The 20970-nt window shown below is 32.8% G+C and overlaps 1 protein-coding gene across 1 annotated transcript; it reads left to right on the forward strand.

The window, feature by feature from the left end:
• The first annotated feature begins 1316 nt into the window (after window positions 1-1316).
• Window positions 1317-19656, forward strand: LOC105211864 (uncharacterized). The gene is made up of 8 exons (XM_054225125.1): window positions 1317-1723; window positions 13980-14526; window positions 14856-15016; window positions 15161-15362; window positions 16247-16498; window positions 17149-18080; window positions 18232-18537; window positions 18826-19656. Exons 2-8 carry the CDS (start codon window positions 14015-14017, stop codon window positions 19077-19079), a joined length of 2619 nt encoding a protein of 872 aa, XP_054081100.1. The 5' UTR covers window positions 1317-1723; window positions 13980-14014; the 3' UTR covers window positions 19080-19656.
• Window positions 19657-20970: the final 1314 nt, after the last annotated feature.

Here is a 20970-nt window from a genome sequence, read left to right on the forward strand (position 1 = left end):
AGTACACTCTCGCTGTCCAGCATACGATGCAATGTCCAAGTACCGGTCAATGTACGAACTTAACAGACATTGGTGATCGTTACTAATCAGAGCTTACGCACAGGTGTGCTTAAGAAATGTGCAGCAGGTCAAGTGATAATGCTGTAGTGGAACTGTTGTATGCTTATGCAAGAGGGTTTAGTTACTTCAAAGTGCGCTCTGTTAAGTATACAGCAGTGAGTGCCTTACAACAGATTGCAGTAGATCGAATGAATAGAAACATATATGAGTGTGCCTATATGAAGGCCATTGCATTGTCAATGTCAAGATATCGAGAAGAGTATAAAGATAACAGTTGTTAAGTTCAAACAGTTTGAATATTTTGCACTGGAAATGTTCGTAACATTTCTTTAACATTTTTGAGGCAAGCAGCTGTTAGGTGATGTGATTTTTTAGTATTATATTATGCTTTTAGTAAAAAATTTGAATGATTATTTTTAATTTAAAGAAATATTTTTAAAATAGATATTTTAGTGAAATGAAAAATTATCTTTGCTTCGGTTATTCAACAGAAACGAATATTTAAACGAAATTATACAAGATTGGAACTTCTGATTAATTCATAATAAAAATATGCTCACATTGCATGATATTGAGATGAAAGTGCATTTATTGAAAATAAAAAACATAAAAGGCGTTAAAAATATTAGATTTGTTTTTATTCATAGGTCAGGTTTTAAGTAAGGTCAACAAAAATGACATAAGAATTGTCATAGAAAATGAATTTAAATTTTCATTATTTCATTGATTTCATTGAAAATAATCGAAATCTTCCAAATCATGTTAATTTAGAATTCATTCAACATTTCATTGCAGATAATACTCATACACATAACCACCCTTTAATAATGTTGCTTCTCCATTTTGCCTCATCATGATGATGATGATGACATTTTCACTGTTCTTTGTCTGCTAACTACGAGTACAATGAATGTAAGAAGGCATGAACTTGCTCAACACCACGCAAGAAGACTACAAAGGCAACATGGCAACAAAGTAGCCAAAGTAACCTAAATGGTTTTGAGAGATTTTTATGCTCTTTAAAGTGCAACATCTCGGCAGCGACGACCTGTGTGTGTGTGTGTGCTTGTGTTGGTGTTTGTTCGTAGGTACTTTGTGCAGAGGAAGTATTCAAAGAAGTTGCTGATGGCTTTTCTCAGATTTCTTCGCCACACAACACACACACGCACACATACACACATGCATGCATGCATGTCGATGTACCAACTTGGGCGGCTGGTCTGGTGAAAGAAGTTTTCTAATTTTTATAACAACACTTTTCCCCCGTTGAAGGCTTTAGTTCTACGTCGACCTTACAACGTGTTAGTTCGTTGCCATCAACTCGGCGAACTGAAGTGTGCGCGTAAAGTAAATAAGTGCGTGTGATTTTTTGTTAGTGAGTGTGTTGTTTTTGTAGTTGAAATATTTGACTGTGTGTCATCGTACAGAAAACTTTTGCAATGCATTTTGTGTATTAGCTATTCCTTGCTGGTGAAACTGCGTTATTTTAGCAGGCTGTAAAAAGTACTTGACATTGTTGAATAGAAAAGAAAATTCCTGTGACGATTTCTAATTGAAAAAAAATTTAGGAAAGCAGTTTCAATATTTGAAGAAATTTGAAAAAAAAAACAACTTTAACAAAGTGCATTAATAATATAGTCAACAAATTCTGTTAGAGAGCACGGTAAGTAATATTTTTCTTATTTCTCAGAAATAAATTAAAAGGAAATTTATAGAAATTTCTATAATATCATTACGAAAGCTCATCAACATATTTACATTTTTACTCAGGATGTAACTGTATGGTCTGAATATCAAATTACTAAAAAAATATTTTTAATATTTTTATATTTTTACTGTGACATATAGTATCTATCTCCAATTTGACTTAGCTGTTTTCCAATCAATCCTTATCTTTTCATCTGCAGTACATGTGTACTATTATTTTACAAAGAAAAGTGATATTGAAGTTATTGTGAGTGATGTCAAACTTTCCATAGATAGATCTGCATTGAATAAATCTTCACATAAAAGCAATCAGCCACTAGTGGGAGCCTTTAGACTATCCACTATTATTCCACGAGAACATTTGTAAACTCAGAAGCTTCAATTGGTTGTGATTATTTTATCCAAACTCTTCTAGTATTCCCGCTTTAAGCCTCTATCAGTGGAAAGGCTTGAACTAGCTAACATCAAATCTGATGAATGAGGTAGTTGAACTCTGATGTTTGTATCATGTTTGGTCAAAGTTCCATCTCAAGTTGAAATCTGACGTATTTTCATGTCGAAAAATTTATGAATTGCCTTTGGCTATCGCTTATAGAAACAACGTTGATTGGAAATTTTCTACTCCTTTAATATATTAGACCTTCAAAAATGAGATCTCGAAGACCCATCAATAAATAAATCGTTGCCGAATTTCAAATTTTTTTCTTATTTTTTCGATATTGCTGAGAACTATTGAATCTCATTCATAAACCTTCGATCGTTAAAAATCAGTTGACCTCTGTGTGGCGAATCATATACTCGATATTATTTTACCAAATAATTTGTTTTTAGCTAAAAAAAATAAAATAAAAAAAATATATTTGAACTGATTCATCGAGGCTAAAATGTGAGATTATTTTACTCTAACTAATAAATTATGTAGCGAAGCAAAAACCTGCTCCAATAACATAACTCAAATTGATTTCACTGAACTGAAGATTGTCTTTAAATAATAAATGTTCGAATTATGCACTTCCTCCTCCTCAAAAATCATAAAATCGCCACCACTTGAATAACTATACTACATTCATAGAACTATTTCCATGACATATCTATTCGACGAGAGTACTCGTTTAAATATTATTTCCTTTACCTATTAGTTATTGAGATTGGATTCCTATTTGAAGAAATTCGGAACTCTGATAGCCGAAGTTAGCATAAGCAAGTACCCTTTTTGCTATGTTCTTTCACTGATATAATATTTCTTTCTTTATGTCTATCTAGACTATCAGTAGAATAGAAAAATATCTGTCGACAAATGAGCTATTTAAAATCTTTCACAGACGTTGGTTGAGCGGCTGATCGACACTTACAATAGCACCTGTAGTCGATAATCCCTCAGTAGACACTCGCGATAGGGAGAATAATTAGAGCATTTATAAAATATAACAATTTATTATTATTTCTGGGTTTTATTTTTAAAGGATATATATAAAGGACATCATATATTAAAACTATCAGAAATTTTAATATTATCAACTAATCTTAAGAACAACTTATATAAAAAAATATAATAATTTAATTAAGCAGTCAAAAGTTGCTTTTGAAAAACATATATGAAAATTCCTAGAATACTTTTTAAAAGGTTAAAATCTGACCAAAAAAGCTATATGACCATTGAGAACGCCCTTTTTTTCTTAAATTCTTCTTACAATTTGCAGTTGCTACAACTCTACGTTTTTATGCCATTTTTACTTTAACTGCAACGAATTAAGGGCAAAGTAAGCAACAAGGGCGATCGTAAAATGTTTAAGACACGACCAAAAGGTAGTATAGCAATAAAAGTCAAGGACTGCTGCAAGAATTCGTAATATACTTACCGCACATACCAAACACAAACAACACGTCTGTGTTTCAAACACCCTACAAACAAAGCACTAAATAAGCATTGTTGTTGAGGAAAAAACAACAACAACAACAGCAGCAGGGCAGTGGCAGCATAGAATGCCAGCCAACAGCGCTTTAGTCATTTTGCTTTCCCAGTTTCATTTGAAAATGAGTGCTGGGCTGGCATTAAAGCTTAGCTAAATATTTCTGTTGTACTTGTTGTTTGTTGTTTTCTTTGGCACTGACAAGGCACCTCACAAGGCACCAGCTCAACATTAAGTCATGCCACAAACGGCAGCAATTCAAATGATTTCGCATCGCAGAGTCGGTTGCCACTTTATGAGGCTTGAGGAGCAGGCTGACACTGATGGCGCAGCAGGTTTCAATTAACAGTGAGAAGGAAACAAAACAATAAATTCACATGGGCAGGATGATAGGAGGCTGGCGGCAGGAAGCGCTCAGCGGCAGCTGCCACAAGAACGCCAGAAGTGAGCTGATAAAAGCCACAACTCCACTTTGCGCTTGAGATACGCGAGCAGCAGCCGCAGTCAGAGTAAGAGTGGCTGGAAGCGAATTAGTACGTAGGGAATTAAATTAACGTAATTTGTTTCAGGGCATTAGAGCTAACTAACTGACTAACTAACTGCAGGAGCGCACAGTTAAAGTAAAAAAATAAATATGTGCAAATATGTCTGTAATAAAAGTATGTACGAAGGAAGCATGGCTAGCGCTAAGGCGCAAAGCCGCAAATTAAAAAAAGATAGTAATAATAAATAATAAAACATAAATTCTGCAGCTTCTGCCCTTACTTGGTGTCTTGTAGTGTGTGCTTAGCCAAGCGCTAATCACTTTTTGTTGAGCCTGCTGTTAACATAATGCAAACTCATGCCGGCTAAATAGCGCTTTAGTGCTGCAGCGCGCGCTGTTGCATAAACAGACGGACAGCATGAATGCAGCATTGATGTTGCCGCAGCGGCTGATAGGTAGTAAATGTTGTAATGTTGTTGTCGGTGTTCTTGAGCACAAATGCAATGCAGGATGTAAATATGAAATAGCGAGTAGTTGTAGTTGTAGTATAGCTAGAAAAAAAACTAAAAAAAAAAATTAAATAATTAAAATAAAATAAAATAAAATAAAATAAAATAAAATAAAATAAAATGAAATAAAATAAAATAAAATAAAATAAAATAAAATAAAATAAAATGAAATAAAATAAAATAAAATAAAATAAAATAAAATAAAATAAAGTAAAATAAAATGAAATAAAATGAAAAAAAAAAAATAAAATAAAATAAAATAAAATAAAATAAAATAAAATGAAATAAAATAAAATAAATAAAAATAAAATAAAATAAAATGAAATAAAATAAAATAAAATAAAATAAAATAAAATAAAATAAAATAAAATAAAATAAAATAAAATAAAATAAAGTAAAATAAAATGAATAAAAAAATAAAATAAAATAAAATAAAATAAAATAAAATAAAATAAAATAAAATAAAATAAAATAAAATGAAATAAAATAAAATAAAATAAAATAAAGTAAAATAAAATGAAAAAAAAAATAAAATAAAATAAAATAAAATAAAATAAAATAAAATAAAATAAAATGAAATAAAATAAAATAAAATAAAATAAAATAAAATAAAATGAAATAAAATGAAAAAAAAATAAAATAAAATAAAATAAAATAAAATAAAATAAAATAAAATGAAATAAAATAAAAAAAAAATAAAATAAAATAAAGTAAAATAAAATGAAAAAAATAAAATAAAATAAAATAAAATAAAATAAAATAAAATAAAATAAAATAAAATAAATAAAAATAAAATAAAATAAAATAAAATAAAGTAAAATAAAATGAAATAAAATGAAAAAAAAATAAAATAAAATAAAATAAAATAAAATAAAATAAAATAAAATGAAATAAAATAAAATAAAATAAAATAAAATAAAATAAAATAAAATAAAATAAAATAAAATAAAATAAAATAAATTCATCAATTAAATTAAATTGAATAATGTAAATAAAGTATAGTAAAATTATATTAAATTATATTAAATTAAATTAAATGAAATAAAAATAAATAAAAATGGAATTTTCACAGGCCAACCATTTTTTTATTACCACTAGCCCACCTGTACGTCACTAAAAAAAAAAATAAATACAACACTAACCCTATTGATTCGTCACAACAACGACTTATTACCACAAAAGCAACTTAAATTACTAAATGCCCACGCGTAACTTTCGTGTGTCGAACACGTTCGACTTGTTCCACTCGCTCAATCCAATTTACAACACAACAATTAATCACATATTGAACGATATTTTAATTGGAAAATCTGCAGCGGAACAATAAGAGTCAACACTTCAAAGGCAATAACGACGTCAAAAGTAATGCGGCGTATTATTGACACAAATTGTCAGCTTTTCATATCATGTTAACATAATGAAAGCGAAATAAACCAACACAAGAAAGAAATAAAAGAAAAAAGTTCGTTGCTTAAGTCTTTTGTATTGAGCACACGGACTGGGCTTTGAGTGATGAGAGGGCATTTCATGTACGGAATATGGTAGTGTAGGCATTTTTGAAGAAAAATATTTAGCTTTTAACAATAACAACAACAAATTAGATGCAACAGTTAAGCGATTGAAAGGGATTTATTTTTTATTTTTTGTTGGAAAAATTATTGAGGGTAAGGTTTTTATTCCCTTTGAAGAAATAATATAAATTTACGTGAGTATCAATCCTGAGGCGTTAATATTTATATAAAGTCTACCTTTTAGTACTTCTTAAGCATTTGATGTATTTGAATGCAATTTTTTAGAGTAGTGCATTGTTATAAGAACCTAAAACATGATGTTACCGATGCATTGTTCTTTCATAGTTCTTAATTTTCTCTCAAAATATATTTTTGAAGTTCTGTCTTATCACTTCATGTTTCTTAAGATCACTTTTTTCTTCTCAAACAAATTTTCAGTGCTTCTGAATTGAATAACTGAACTCCCAAAAACTATAAAATTGCTAAATTTTAAATTTCTTATTTTTTTTTCACTCATTATTTGAAACTCATAAAGTTAGTTGACAAAAATTGGAGTGTAATGAGCAAAAACTAATCTTCAAGCAATTACTTATGAACCAGTTTGCAAAGCTTTCAGCTGACAGACAATATGTTCAGAAGCAAAGGTATTTGAACTCGCCAAAGTAAATAAAAATGCGACAAAGTAAACAAACGAAAGCATACTCTATTGTATTGTGACAATTTTTGCTCTGAAATATTTGGCGACCTTTTGAATTTGTGGCATGAAAAATTGTTTTGCCATTACAAAAAAGCAAAAAAAACTAACAAAAAATAATTAGCCTAAATACTTGCTCAAAAGAATAAGTGTATATACATATATAAATATATACATTTATATATATTTACTCTTAAGTAAAAATGTATATATACATTCATGAGTATGTGTACTTTTGTATACTCTTACAAACAGTTTCTGCTTTCCACTTAAATAATATTATTGTTGTGTTTTTCTACTCTCAGATTCATTGCTATTTGTCAGGCTTTTGCTTTACTTTGCGCTCTTTTCTTCTTCTTTTCAGTTTGGAAAGCAAGAAAGCGAAATTGAATTAATAATAATAAAGCGCAACGAATTAGCAATAAATACATTTAGTTAAGCCTATTAGTCACTTTAAATTATTAAATTTTCACACTTGGTACTAAGTAGAGTGGAAGGAATTGGGAAATGTTGCAAGCACAAATAGTTTTACAACAAAATGGCGACCGATAAATACTGTCAACAACTTTCCAAAAAGAGGAAGTGATTGAATTTGATTTGCTGTTTTCAAAGCTAATCGGATCGGTAGATGTCGCTATAGTCAAATTATTAAGAAAAATCGTATTTATGGTCTAATTTGGACACTATTCGGGATTTATAGTTGCGAGAGGAAGAGAACTACATTTAAACAAAAGTAATATGCTAGATGGTGTCTTCAATTATAACCTATACTAAAATATATCGTGCGATATTGCCTAATCATGGCTGCTTTATCTATATCAGATTTCTGATATAGATATTTTCTGATATTTTCTTTCAGCCTTTTTATTAATTTCCACTGTATATTTTCCTATATAATAGCCCCAAAAGAATCAATTTAAGGTCTTTAACAGAAACCGCTTGTCAATAAAAAAATACATAAAATAAAAATAAAATAGAATACATTAAAAACTCCGAAAAAGAAAGTCGGCGTAAAAACAACTATTTCAATAGGTGATAAATATCTAAATTAAAGAGGTATTTATAGACTTTCAATTAAAAATAATTTTTAATTCATTAAATAATTAATTAATTTCATCAATTTCTTCAAGTTGTACAAAATCATGGGAATTAATCATATATTTAATAGCCATCAAAAAAACAACAATAAAATGATTTTATTTTCATTAATTTTTCAACCATCTCGTGTGGTATAACCGATGATGTCGGCATGAATATTTTGAGGGAATAAAAAAAATTCAAAGATTTGGTTTCGATTAAATATTTTCTCAAACTATTAGAAAAATGTTGGAAATTTTTGCTGCACAGATATTAATAAACTGATAAATAATTTAGTTCAATTATAGTCTATATCAGATTCATTAATCACTTCATCAGTTGCTCAATTGAAACTGTTATTAAAGAAAAGTGTATGACTTCCTTTAGAAAGTTACAACCAAAAATAAAAACTCCAAATAAATAATGAAAATCAAAATGTTGGCATTCTATGATTTCTATTTTTCTTATGAGATCGCATTTTAATTGAAAAGCGGCAATAATAGCAAGAAAATCGTAACTTTCATTTCCCGTTAGATGTAGATTAAATTATAACACCTCGAATTTATTAACGAAAAGTGAAAGAGTGATAAAAAATAGGAAAATACGCGCTACAAACATACAAAAAATAAATAAATAAAATGAATTAAGAAAAAATAATATAGACATGACCACCCATTCATTGAGCAGATCCGCTAGTAACAATCAATTTGTAATGAAATTAATGAAAAAAGCGTACTATACCACAGAGTTTATCATGTGATCAGAGACAACAACAATTACGGAATTTAAGCTCCACTTACTGCTTGATAGTAAAATTGTTAGCTGCTAAGAAATAAATTACAATAAAAACAACATTAAATGTGTTTCTAAATAGTAGTGAACAACTGTAGCTGCAATAAACAGTAAACGTGTTGGTGCAACAAAATGGGGCAGCATTCAGCAGAGAACGAGTTTGTTTTTATTTTTATCACTTTCCAACAATGTGGAATAAGGTAAAATCAAAATACAGCCAAAGGTGAAATTCTTAAGGTATCATTCACCTGTTGCAAGAGAGCAATATTGAATTTGCTTAATTCAATTATCATTAAATCGAAGCAAGTAGATATGAATAAGGAGTAAAATCCTAAACAAATTTCCATAATTTGTTGTTGCTTTTTCGTCCCACCACTTCTTGGCGATTTTAATAAGTTGAATATATCAAAAATGAAGTAGTGAATCTTCTGTTTATAGAAATCTTGAGAGTTATTTAACTTATTCAAACTTTCCAAGGCGAATATGCTTCAATTATTATTCAAAATTAAAGTCGGACGTATATATGTCGATATTTTTCAATATCAACTATAATGAAATCAAAATTAAATATCTCACCAAAGACTTCCTCGTATTAAAATCAATTACACACCACAGCACTTTCTACGTTTTCTATACTTTCTGAAGAATGTTCAGATTTATATCAAAGCAAAAAAAAAAAATTAAATCTTTTTGCACAGTGAGCTTTCACACACACACCTCATTAAAAGCACATATTCTCATTTAATTCGAGTATCAGCACCAAAGCTTCCGATGGCATCAAACACCTGCGTAAATTAAAAAGTGAAAGAACTCACACGCGCCGCACAGGCACCCAAATGAGCGGAAATGTAAAACGGAGAGAAAAAACAATCAAATCAAAAACTGTAAGCTTTCATAATGAAGACTACACATGTAAAGTGACAGAAATTCTAAGCCATCAAAGACAAAAACAGAGAAGGAAAACAGAAGTAGCAGATGTAATGCCGCCCAAATGCACAGCGACACGCAACGAACTGTAAATTTTACACTTCCACTTTCGAAAAAAAGTGAAAAGCTGTCGACGGCAAAGTTACATGCTTTATGCTTACGTTTATATGTACATACGTACATATATATTTTTAGATTTATGTGAATATAAATTTGTGAAATTGCGTGTGTAAAAATTAAAGTAAAAATATCAAAGGTTTTACTGCTTTACTGTTATATATGTGTGTATAAAACATAAAAATATATTAAAAATAAAATAATTATTTTAAAGCAGAATAAAAGTAATTTTGGTAAAAAAATATTTTAATTTTTTTAGTATTATATAAAATGTTTATTATTTAGAGGTAGACATTTATGCTTATACTACATCAACCATTTCGTTATGCTTAGGCAAGTCTTATAATTTGAAAGCATCTAAAAATCTTGGAATTGCTTCCGAAGTAATCTGAGATAAGTGAATTCTAAAATAAATAGTAAATGCGAAGACAATAATTAGCGTCACGCAAAATATTCGCTTTCTTTGGAGTAATTTGCAACATTTTTTTTTTCAAAATATTTTAAAAAAGTATTTGTTAAATATCATCAGACAGTATGTACTTTTAGACGAAAGAATACTTATTGCTTGCGACCTTTATGAAGGCCTTTAAAATTCAAAAGCTTAATAAAATGTCTGATAAATATTTTATATAAAGATTTCTGAGAAGAGAATAGCACTGAGAGTGCTCATTTACTGGTAAATTTGTATCTCAAAAATGGCTTAACCGAATGACTTGAAATTTGTTGGACGCACTCGGCATATGTAAATGCATGGAACGCTCTATTATCACGTAAATTCATTTGTTCGTAGTGTATTCCAAGCATTTAAGAGGACCACCCCCTATTCTCGGTATAAAAAAATCTATGTATTTTTTAATTTAAGTCGAACCTATAACTATTCAAGAATATTCCTTTAAAATTTCAATTGAAAATATCAAAAACTCTTGAAGATATAGCCGATTGAAAATTGAACGTAGGTAGGTTTTATACCCAAGAATTTTCTTCTCAAAACTTTAAAAGCGTTTTTCTCGAAACAGTGTTTTTACGACTGGCGCATGGGGTCACGCAAAACCTATTAATACAATCGGTTCCAAATTTTAATTCGTTACTATTCAACTTGTTTTAAGGCTGAAAAGAGGCGATTTTGAAAAAAATAAGGGCATTTGTTTGATCGCAAGAAATAACAACAACAACAAAAAATATGTAAAATTGTTTTCTACTTTTTTAAATCTTCAAATAAATGTATGGAAAGTTACAACCCTAAAAAATTATTTATGTTCATTTACCAGCCCATTGAAAATCGTCAAAATTTGAAATCGAGAATGGATTAAGCTTATGGATTAAAACGCCGCTAATACGATAAGTCAATCAGCTGGAATTGTGAAGAAAGTGGGAGCCTATTTTTTCGAGGAGGGGGTGTTCAGAACGCTGTAACTCTAAACTAGAATTTATATTTATACTATCGAAATATGTGTTAATAAATTATAATAAACTTAAATCTAGAACTATTTACTGCTCGTAGAAAAAAAAATCTAAAAAAACTACATACAGGCCGTCACATTGGATGACCCTCTTAACCTAATAGCAATAGACTTCGTATAGAAATAAGTGTCATGACCAGTATTGGTACATGTAGGGAAAATTCCCTACACGTAGGGATTTAAGTCGAAAAAAATGGACGTGGGGAAAAAAGGACAGATTTTTATATACAAGTAAAATGTAGGGATTTTTCGCCAAAGCAAAATCGAAATTTCTATGTAATTTTTTTTCGGTCAAAATGCAAATAAGTTTATTTGACAACTTTTTATCAAGAATATGTTCGAATGGCAGCAATCTTTTGTCAATGCGAATATTGTTGCACGAAACTTCCCAAATCGCAGACAACTTGTTCCTTAACTGTTTTTTTTTTTTTGTTTTAAATTTAAGCTTTTTCTGGAGCAAAAATGTGGAAAAGTTAGGAAAAACGATTTTTTTCTCATTTTTAAAAATTATGAGTTTTTCAGAACAAAAAACGTGATCCTTTAATTTTTTCAAAAATTTGATCGAGTAAAGCAAAAAAACGGCTGGCTGGATTAATTTGATTGTTTTGTAGGGTTTTTGTGGACATATTGAACTGTAAAAGGCACACTTAACATTAGTGGTTTCCTCAATATTTTCGAACTAGCGCTCGATTTTCCAAAAAACCATCAAGAGCCCTTTTTTGTTGCATTTTCAAATTCATGTGACAATAAGAAAAAAAAAATTTTTTCGGAAAAGCAATGTATAGTCTTTAAGGAGAATTCATTCAAGTTCTTGAAACCCACATTTACCTTTCAGTGCGATCATTGGTTGCTGAGATATCGATAATCAAAGACAAAATGATCCTTTTCCATTTGAAGACCGATATCTCGGCGAGAAGTGGACGTATCGAGGTGTTCAAAAAACCAAATTAAAGCTAAATGAACAAAAACAAACAAAACAAAATGAAAAATGTATCCGATCCTTATAGTGGTTAAGCAAAAAATATTTTAATATTATGTACCATCACTGGTCATGACATAAAAATTATTTTTTTTTTTTTTTGAGAGAAAAGTTGTTTTCATGAAAATTATACAATTTTACTAAATTTGATGAGTTGAGTTGAAAAACTAAAGTCCAAATTAGTTTTAGCATTCCTTATAGAAAACAAATGTTTACCAATTTGTGGGGGTTTAATCGTATATATTTTGAAATAAATATGTAAATATATCAACTATAAACAAAAAAATATATCTGTTTAATACAAATACTTTTTTGATACTTTGAAGACGATATTAAGTTTAAAAACAATATATCTATACATGCATACAGACATATATGTACATTTCTAAATAAAAGACTTTTACCAAATGTTTTCCACAAAAGTTGAACATTTCTTCTTCTTCTTGACTGGCGTAGACACCGCTTACGCGGTTATAGCCGAGTCCAAAACAGCGCGCCACGCATCTCTCCTTCTGGCAGTTTGGCGCCAATTGGTTATTCCAAGCGAAGCCAGGTCCCTCTCCACCTGGTCCTTCCATCGGAGTGGAGGTCTCCCTCTTCCTCTGCTTCCACCAGCGGGTACTGCATCGAATACTTTCAGAGCTGGAGCACCTTCATCCATTCGAACAACATGTTCTAGCCAGCGTAGCCGCTGTTTTTTTATTCGCTGGACTATGTCTATGTCGTCGAATAACACATACAGCTCATCGTTCCATCGTCGATGATACCTGCAGTATTGAGCTGCAAGTTAATTTCTCTTCTCGGAAATTTTTTATAGATATTTACATATATAAACACACAAAGATATACGAGTACAATACAAACAACGTACATATATAATAATAAAAGTAAACAAAATATTCGTAAAAATTTAGTAGACAATCTCTTTATTGCTCAGCACCGGAGCAAAACTATAATAACTGTAGCTGAGATGCGTTACTTTTATCACATCAAGTCTCTTTTATAACAACAAACACTGAATACTAAAAGTAAAGTATGGTTCAAAGTGCAACTTGGGCGGCAGCATCAATAAAATTATAGCGGTAAACAAACTTAAACAGTTAAAGACAGACTAAACGTCTGTTTAAGTCAGCATCCAAAAGGCTACAAAGATACTAAAACATAGAAAAAAAAATCTCAGAATTTCCCAAACTCTTTCTATGCATTACTAGACTTACTTCATTCATATTTTGGGGTTTTATTGTTATTGTATTTCCGTTGATAATACTCGCTATTGTTGTGTGAGCGTCATTTTAGAAGTTTTTTTATTATTTGAGGAAGTGGAAATGAGTTACAAATTCCAAACTAATAACTGTAAGATTTTCTTGGAATAAAAGCAGCGCATTGTGTTCTAGTAAAGTTAGAGCTAAAATTTTGGGAAAGATTATATGAAAGGGCTACTGAGTGGGTATAAGAAGACTTAAGCCACAAACTTGACTGGAGTGCTGGGATAGGTTTGCCGCTTAAGTCTTTTGTGCTTTATTAAGATTGGTATATATCAAAAAATCAGCCCGTTATTTAAAAGCTGACGCTAAACTTTGCGTTAGTAGCTATTTGTAAAAGTAATTTTAAAGTAAAAACAGGAATTTTAATATAAAACTTTACGAGGTACCCTTCAGATTTTTAATGGTTCTGTAGACATAATCATATATAAATAAAGAATTTATAATAAAAAAATAAAATATAGAATTTATTTTTTTTTTATAATTTCAGCCACCTTGAAAATAATCATAACAAAATCAACAACAATGCGACACCGACAGCGCTCAATACACACACACAATGCGATATCTCACCTTTTGGTGTTAACGCTACTAATAGCTGCGCCCATCGCGTCAAGCGCCGCCAGACACTCGCGCACCGGCTTACCTGACAATGATAAGCCAGCTGTTGTGGCTACAGGTGTAACACCAAAAGCGCAATTAGAGGAAGGAAGGTATGACAGCGGCAATTCAGCAGCGATTGTCGCAAGTGAAGCGCAGAAAACTGGGAGTGCTCCCGTTGCGACAAAGGATGATTCAACAGCGGCGCTAGAGAACAATGAGGGAAAAGCTCTGTCACAGAAAGAAGTAGAAACAAAAGACGCAGAGCAATTGCAGCAAGAAAACAAGGAGCTGCAGATCGATATTGGTGATATTGGTGATGAAGACATCGAATTCATAGATAATGCCGGCGAAGACAGTAGTGATATTGGCAATGATCAAGACAGCAATTTACATGAGTGTGACAAAGAGTTAATTGGTTTCGAAATTACTACGGGGTGAGTGGTTACAATATTACAATAGAATGTAAATAGAATCAGAAAGTCATAATTTATTTTTGAGAGCTGTATTTGTTTATAGAAAATTCCAAAATTTAACGATAAACTCCTAAATGTAGGCAACATTTTTAGTAAAAACCGCGTTAACTATTTAAATCAAATTTTGGCATTAGAGAAATATAAACTACGTATTTTAGTAACAAAAAGGGATCGCTAGAACTCGAGTTGGATTGATTAAAAATTTTTTAAAATTATTTTATATGTTCGTCTACTCTTTTGGAATGAAGTCTCATATTTTTTTATAACTTCAATCATTTTCATCAATACAGTTATGTCTTCTCGGCTCCCGGAAAGTTGTTAACTTCAATGCCCGGTACCTTGATGTTAACCGACTGTTTGGACGCCTGTCGTAAGGATGCCGCCTGCCATTCGGCAAACTATGAAACTGGTTTATGTGTACTCTTCTCGGCGAACGCAGATAAGTTGCCAGGTGGATTTTGAAAAAATTATATTAAAAATATGAAAATGTTTCTCAAATTATTTTCAATGAAATTTAAACGCAACTCAACTTAAAAATTTAAAATACTTTTAAAATTAATTTTACATTATTTTTCTTCTTTAATCGCCAAAACAGGAGCTCTTGCCAAGTCTCAGTTCCCCGTCTTTACGCTTTATGCCCAAAAGTCTTGTCTCAACAAACGTCCTTGCTCTCGTGCCTGGTATATCGATCGTGTTCAGGGCCTGAAATTGAATGGCTATGTGAAGCGCAAATTCCCAGCTGAAACACGTCGTGATTGCATAGAGTTATGTTTGGCTCAAACGGAGTTCACGTGCAGGTGAGTCAAATAATATAAATATTAGTCATAAATAGATGGAAAGATAATAGAAATAGAGCTAAAGCAAAGGAGCTGATTTGCATAAAATAAGATTTGAATTTTTTTTAGCAAAAATGCAGTAAAATTGATCGCTATCTTCAACTATACCCAATATTTTGTGCCTTTATTTGATTGACTTTGCGCAGTCCCAAAAAAATTATAATTCATAAATTCAATCTAAAGATTATCTATCAGTATTCTTATATCTATTAATGCATATCTCGTTCTACTAATCAAGTTAAGAAAATTAATTAATCAACCAGCACTTCTTTACTCAACACTGTGGTGATCGCCGCTTATTAGCCATATTTACATATTCAATCTAATGCATTTATTGGGGCGTCGATATGCTCTTTCGCAAACTGACACACGTCCACGACCAAATAGAGAATAAATTAGTTTTTAATGCACCAGCTGTTGTGCCATAATGGGTGCTTTGAAATTCGCACAAACGCTCATCACTCAACGCGCTTCATTCGGCCGCGCGCGCCATTCATGCGCCGTCATTCATAACGCCGCGCCGAACGATCGTGTTGATGCCTTTAATAGCTTAATCAGTTGCGAATAATGGTTGGCTGGCGCGTTCAATTGCAGCGCGCGGTGAGCAGCCAAGCAAGCGGGGCACCAGATTTATGTGTGATCATTTTGGCGAAAATCTGGCGAAGAGCTGAGCGGTGTGCCGCTAACCTTAAACATAGTCATAACGCTTTTAGTTGAACAACATTTCATGACGCTTTTTATAGCTTAGCATTAGCAAGAAAACAACAACAAAAACTTAGTTTAATCTTTTTTCCTCTCACTAATCCGCCACTTTGTTTTGGCATTCCTTTCTTCTTTCTCCGCAGATCGGCCAATTTCGAACGCATTACAAAAACTTGTGAACTCTCCGAAATGGATCGCATGACGCTGAGCGTCAACAGCGCATTCCAGCAGCAAGCGACTGTCGATTATCTGGAGAATAACTGCGCCGATGAGCCAAATAAATTGTGTGAATTCAAGCGCTTACCCGGACGCATATTGAAAACGGTCGATTCGGTGTATCAGGATATTGGCAGTTTTGATGAGTGTCGTGATTTATGTTTGAATGCGCCATACAGGTAAGTCCAGCAGGTGCCACAGGCAACAGCAAAAACAAAACAAAAAATATAAAATGAGATATGAGTACATAAACCTGTAAACGGCATAATAAAAGAGTGAAAAAAGTAATAATAATAAACCCGCCGAGTGCATAGCTGATTTGCTGCTTTAAGAGTCTCTCAACTCTCGGCGGACTCAGCCTTAGCACAGCTGTCAGGCACAGTTAGGCACATACAGTTGCACTTATAAGTACGCGCACCATAATTGTAGGTTGCAATGACGTTCGATAATAGCCAATACTCGTATATTAACATGTCAATATATCATGTGTGGTGGCATGCAACATGACATGGCGGGATGCCGCCAACGCGTGCTTGTTGTTATTTATGGCTTTTGGAAGTTATTTTCTTATTGTGTTATGTAATAGCTACTACGTTGTGGGCTTGTTGTAAGACAATATTTTAATAATCTTCTGAGAAAATGTGTAGAATGAAGAAGAGGTCAGCATAATTAAAAGCCACCCAAGATGAGCGATTTCAGTTTACGACTACCGTTTTGTAGTTTGAGTAGCAGGAGATGTCGCGAACTTGAACTCGACTCCCTTAACTGACTTTCTCTCGAACATTTCCAACTTTTTCCCATCCCAAATCACACTGCATTTTCCCCACAGATGCCACTCGTATGACTATGGCGATACCGGTGATATGGTCTGTCGTCTCTCGCATCATAGCCGCATCACACTTAACGACGTACAAGACCCTTATCTGGATGTACCCGAAGCGACGACTTACGAACTTTCATCGTGTTACAATGTGACGATCGAATGCGGCGCCGGCGATATGATTGCGCGCATACGCACCTCAAAACTCTTCGATGGCAAGGTGTACGCGAAGGGCTCTCCCAAATCATGCGCGGTGGATGTGAAGAACTCACTGGAATTTGAACTGCATATGGGTTATCAAAATCTCGAATGCAACGTGCGTCAAAGCAACACTGGTCGTTATATGAACGATGTGGTGATACAACATCACGACACTATTGTGACCTCCTCCGATTTGGGTTTGGCTGTGACGTGTCACTATGATTTGGCAAATAAAACGGTGTCAAATAAGGTGTTGCTCGATATCAAGGATGACTTCGAGCCGGCTTTGAGTGAAGAAGTGATTGTCGATTCGCCGAATGTGTTGATGAAGATCACGTCACGCGACGGCAGTGATGTGATGCGTACCGCAGAAGTTGGTGATCCGTTGGCGCTGAAGTTTGAGATTCTTGATGCTCAGAGTCCGTATGAGATATTTGTGCGTGAGCTCGTGGCCATGGATGGTAGTGATAATGCGGAGATTACATTGATCGATTCACATGGTTGTCCAACCGATCAATTTATAATGGGTCCCATTTACAAGAGTTCGGGTTCGGGTAAAATTTTACTCGCACACTTTGATGCCTTCAAGTTTCCCACATCGGAGTTGGTACAATTCCGCGCTTTGGTCACACCCTGTATGCCTAGCTGTGAGCCGGTGCAGTGCAATCAAGAGGATATTGGCGGTGAATTCAAGTCAATGAGTTCATATGGACGCAGACGACGCGCGCTGAACGGAACAGGTGAGCATTTCATTTTGGGTTGAAGGTTTCGAGAAGAGCTTAAAATTTCTTATTTCATAGTTTTTCTTGAATACTATCTGATTTCAAAAATTTCAATTTCTACTATTGAAACAAATTTCTTCTTTTTTATTCCTTTTTTTCATTTAACCAGCTTTTGAGGGCGCTGTATACACCTCCAACGAACTGCAACAACAACTGCAGGAGGAGCAACAGCAACAACTAATAAACCGACAACAACTTTTACGCCTGCGCAGTAAACGTGCTGCAGTTGCCTCCACCTCTACCACGACCAAGCAGCCTAGTCAAGAAGATCTGCTGTTGGTGCAATCAATTCAGATCACCGACAAATTTGGCTTCGACAAGCAACGCCAACAGAAACATACCAAGGCGAACGATGACAACGAGAAGACACTCATTGGTGGCGTAGTTGAGCTCGGATATTGCGTTAATGGCATCGGTAAGTAAATTCCACTTTACGAGTATTTAAATGAGCGTAAGCGTTAAGTACAGAATTTATATGTGACAAATGTAACTGAGAGTATGTAGTTAGTAGAGGCGATTAAGAGGGAAGATGCTTGTTTACAAACCTGATTAATGAGCCACAGTGCAGAAAATTTATTGAGCTAAGGACCTATAGTTACACTTTAGAGAGAGCTTCAGAAAATTTAGAGCACTATTAATGTCATATAAAGACTAAACGCTGAGTATCTAGTCAGATTTCAAAACTCCTAACTCTCTTCCTCAGGTCTTGTATTAGCTGTCACCGTTTTTCTGCTAGCACAATTGGCTATAATTGCTGTCTGGACCTACTTGCGTCAACGGAGGCGAAAGCCCACCGGAAGTGAAAGACCCAGCAGTTCGAAAGCTTACACCACGCGCTCTGGCAACACTGCAAAAAGCGCCACAGCTATGAACAAAAGCTCATCAAGCACACGAACGGAGTCGCTGTGCAAAGTTTACGACCGAGCTTTCGATGGGCGTCATGGAAGGCAATTTTAAATAAATATACAAGATTTTTGCAAATAAAATTTGGTAGAAGGGACACAACCGTGGATTATAATTTATATGGAAAGTTCTAATTTGAAGAGAAAATGAAGGACACACGAATTTAGAATAAGATAAGCAGTAATTAGAAGAAGCGAAAATAGTTTACATTTTTATTTAATATTTAATCGAATCATTAGTAAGTATAACGCAGAAACTCATGAAAATATGCACTTCAATTTAACTATTTATTATAAATGCCATGAATTCTTAATTGACTTAATTTAGAAGCATAAATACGACACATTAATAGGCGTTTTGGGCAACCACTTAAATGAATCAATTAGAAAATGGCTCTACATATTTGTTTGAACACATTCTTAATTGACTAAATTAGTGGTTTGTTTGAAACGACTATAAGTGTGTCTGTCTCAAATGGAGACAATTAAGAAATATTTTATTGCATTTATTTTAACTCAATCAATTTATGTTCGTTTAGTAGAAAACTAAAATATACTCCCATCTATTTATTTAATAAGCATACGCATATTTTTAATTTAGTCCATTAAGTTAAAAATGCAAAAGAGTTCGATAAATAAAAATATTTTAATATACTTATAAAATAAAGCTGTTTCTATTCATTTATGCAGGGTTTTGAAGAAAAAATCATATATTTCAGTTGGCATGTAAGTATTGTGTTACATTTTCTGTCTCATTTTCAGTGTTTCGAAGGAGACACGTACAGCAATAAATGTTATTGAAAAGCATAGATGAAACATACTAAAAACAACTAAAACTGCCTTTAATATAAAGCCTTGAAATACCTTATAAATATTGTTTCGTTATACTTTGTTCACTGAGATCAAATATTTGACGCAATTCATATCTAATTCAACTAATTGTCTCAAGTTAGCTTAAATAATTGACAGCGTGCAATTAAATTTGATATTGTGGGGTAATAACAAGGTTTTAAATGAATTATATGACCTTACAACAGAAATATTGAATTTTTTCAATCAATACACTCGATTAAAGATTTAAATCTAGCTTTCCTTACCACATTAAACGCAATACAGGGTTCCAAAGAGATTTTTAAAATAATTGAATAAAAATTGGATATATGGTAACTTTGGAACAATCAAGAATTATATATGTATTTGATTGGCGTTCAACCGTTTAGCCGGTTATAGCCGAATCGATGAGTGCGCGCCACTCCTCTCTTTCCCTCGCAGTTCGGCGCCAGTTGGAGATTCCAAGTGTAACCAGGTCGCTCTCCACCTGGTCCCTCCAACGGAGTGGAGGCCTTCCCCTTTCTCGGCTTCCTCCGGCATCGAACACTTTCAGAGCTGGAGTGTTTTCGTTCATTCGGACAACATGACCTAGCTAGCGTAGCCGCTGTCTTTTTATTCGCTGAACTATGTCAATGTCGTCGTATAACTCGTACAGCTCATCGTTCCATCGTTTGCGGTATTTGCCTTTGCCAATGTTCTGAGGACCATAAATCTTACGCAAAATTTTCCTTTCGAAAACTCTTAGTGTCGTTCACGCTTCTGCACAATAAATCAGGACGAGAATGATAGCGTTTGATTTTTGTTCGTTGAGAGAGGACTTTACTTTTCAATTGCCTGCTCAGTCCAAAGCAGCACCTGTTGGCAAGAGTGATTCTGCGCTGAATTTCAAGGAGTAGTTTGCTGAAATTCTCTTCATTTATTCGTCAACGATATGAAAAACAAGTTATAGTTCAATGAATGAAATTATCCTTTTAATAATATTTTAGTTTCACTAAGTCTAAATCTAGACTTTAGTGACATATTGTGAGTACAAAATAACAAAAACTTAGTCAGACATTTTTTTTAAGAATTTGGGACAAGTTAACGAATATTTCATATATACTAGGTGTGTTAAA

The sequence above is a fragment of the Zeugodacus cucurbitae genome, chromosome 2 (genome assembly GCF_028554725.1).
Source record: "Zeugodacus cucurbitae isolate PBARC_wt_2022May chromosome 2, idZeuCucr1.2, whole genome shotgun sequence".
Classification (NCBI taxonomy): Eukaryota; Metazoa; Arthropoda; class Insecta; order Diptera; family Tephritidae; genus Zeugodacus; species Zeugodacus cucurbitae.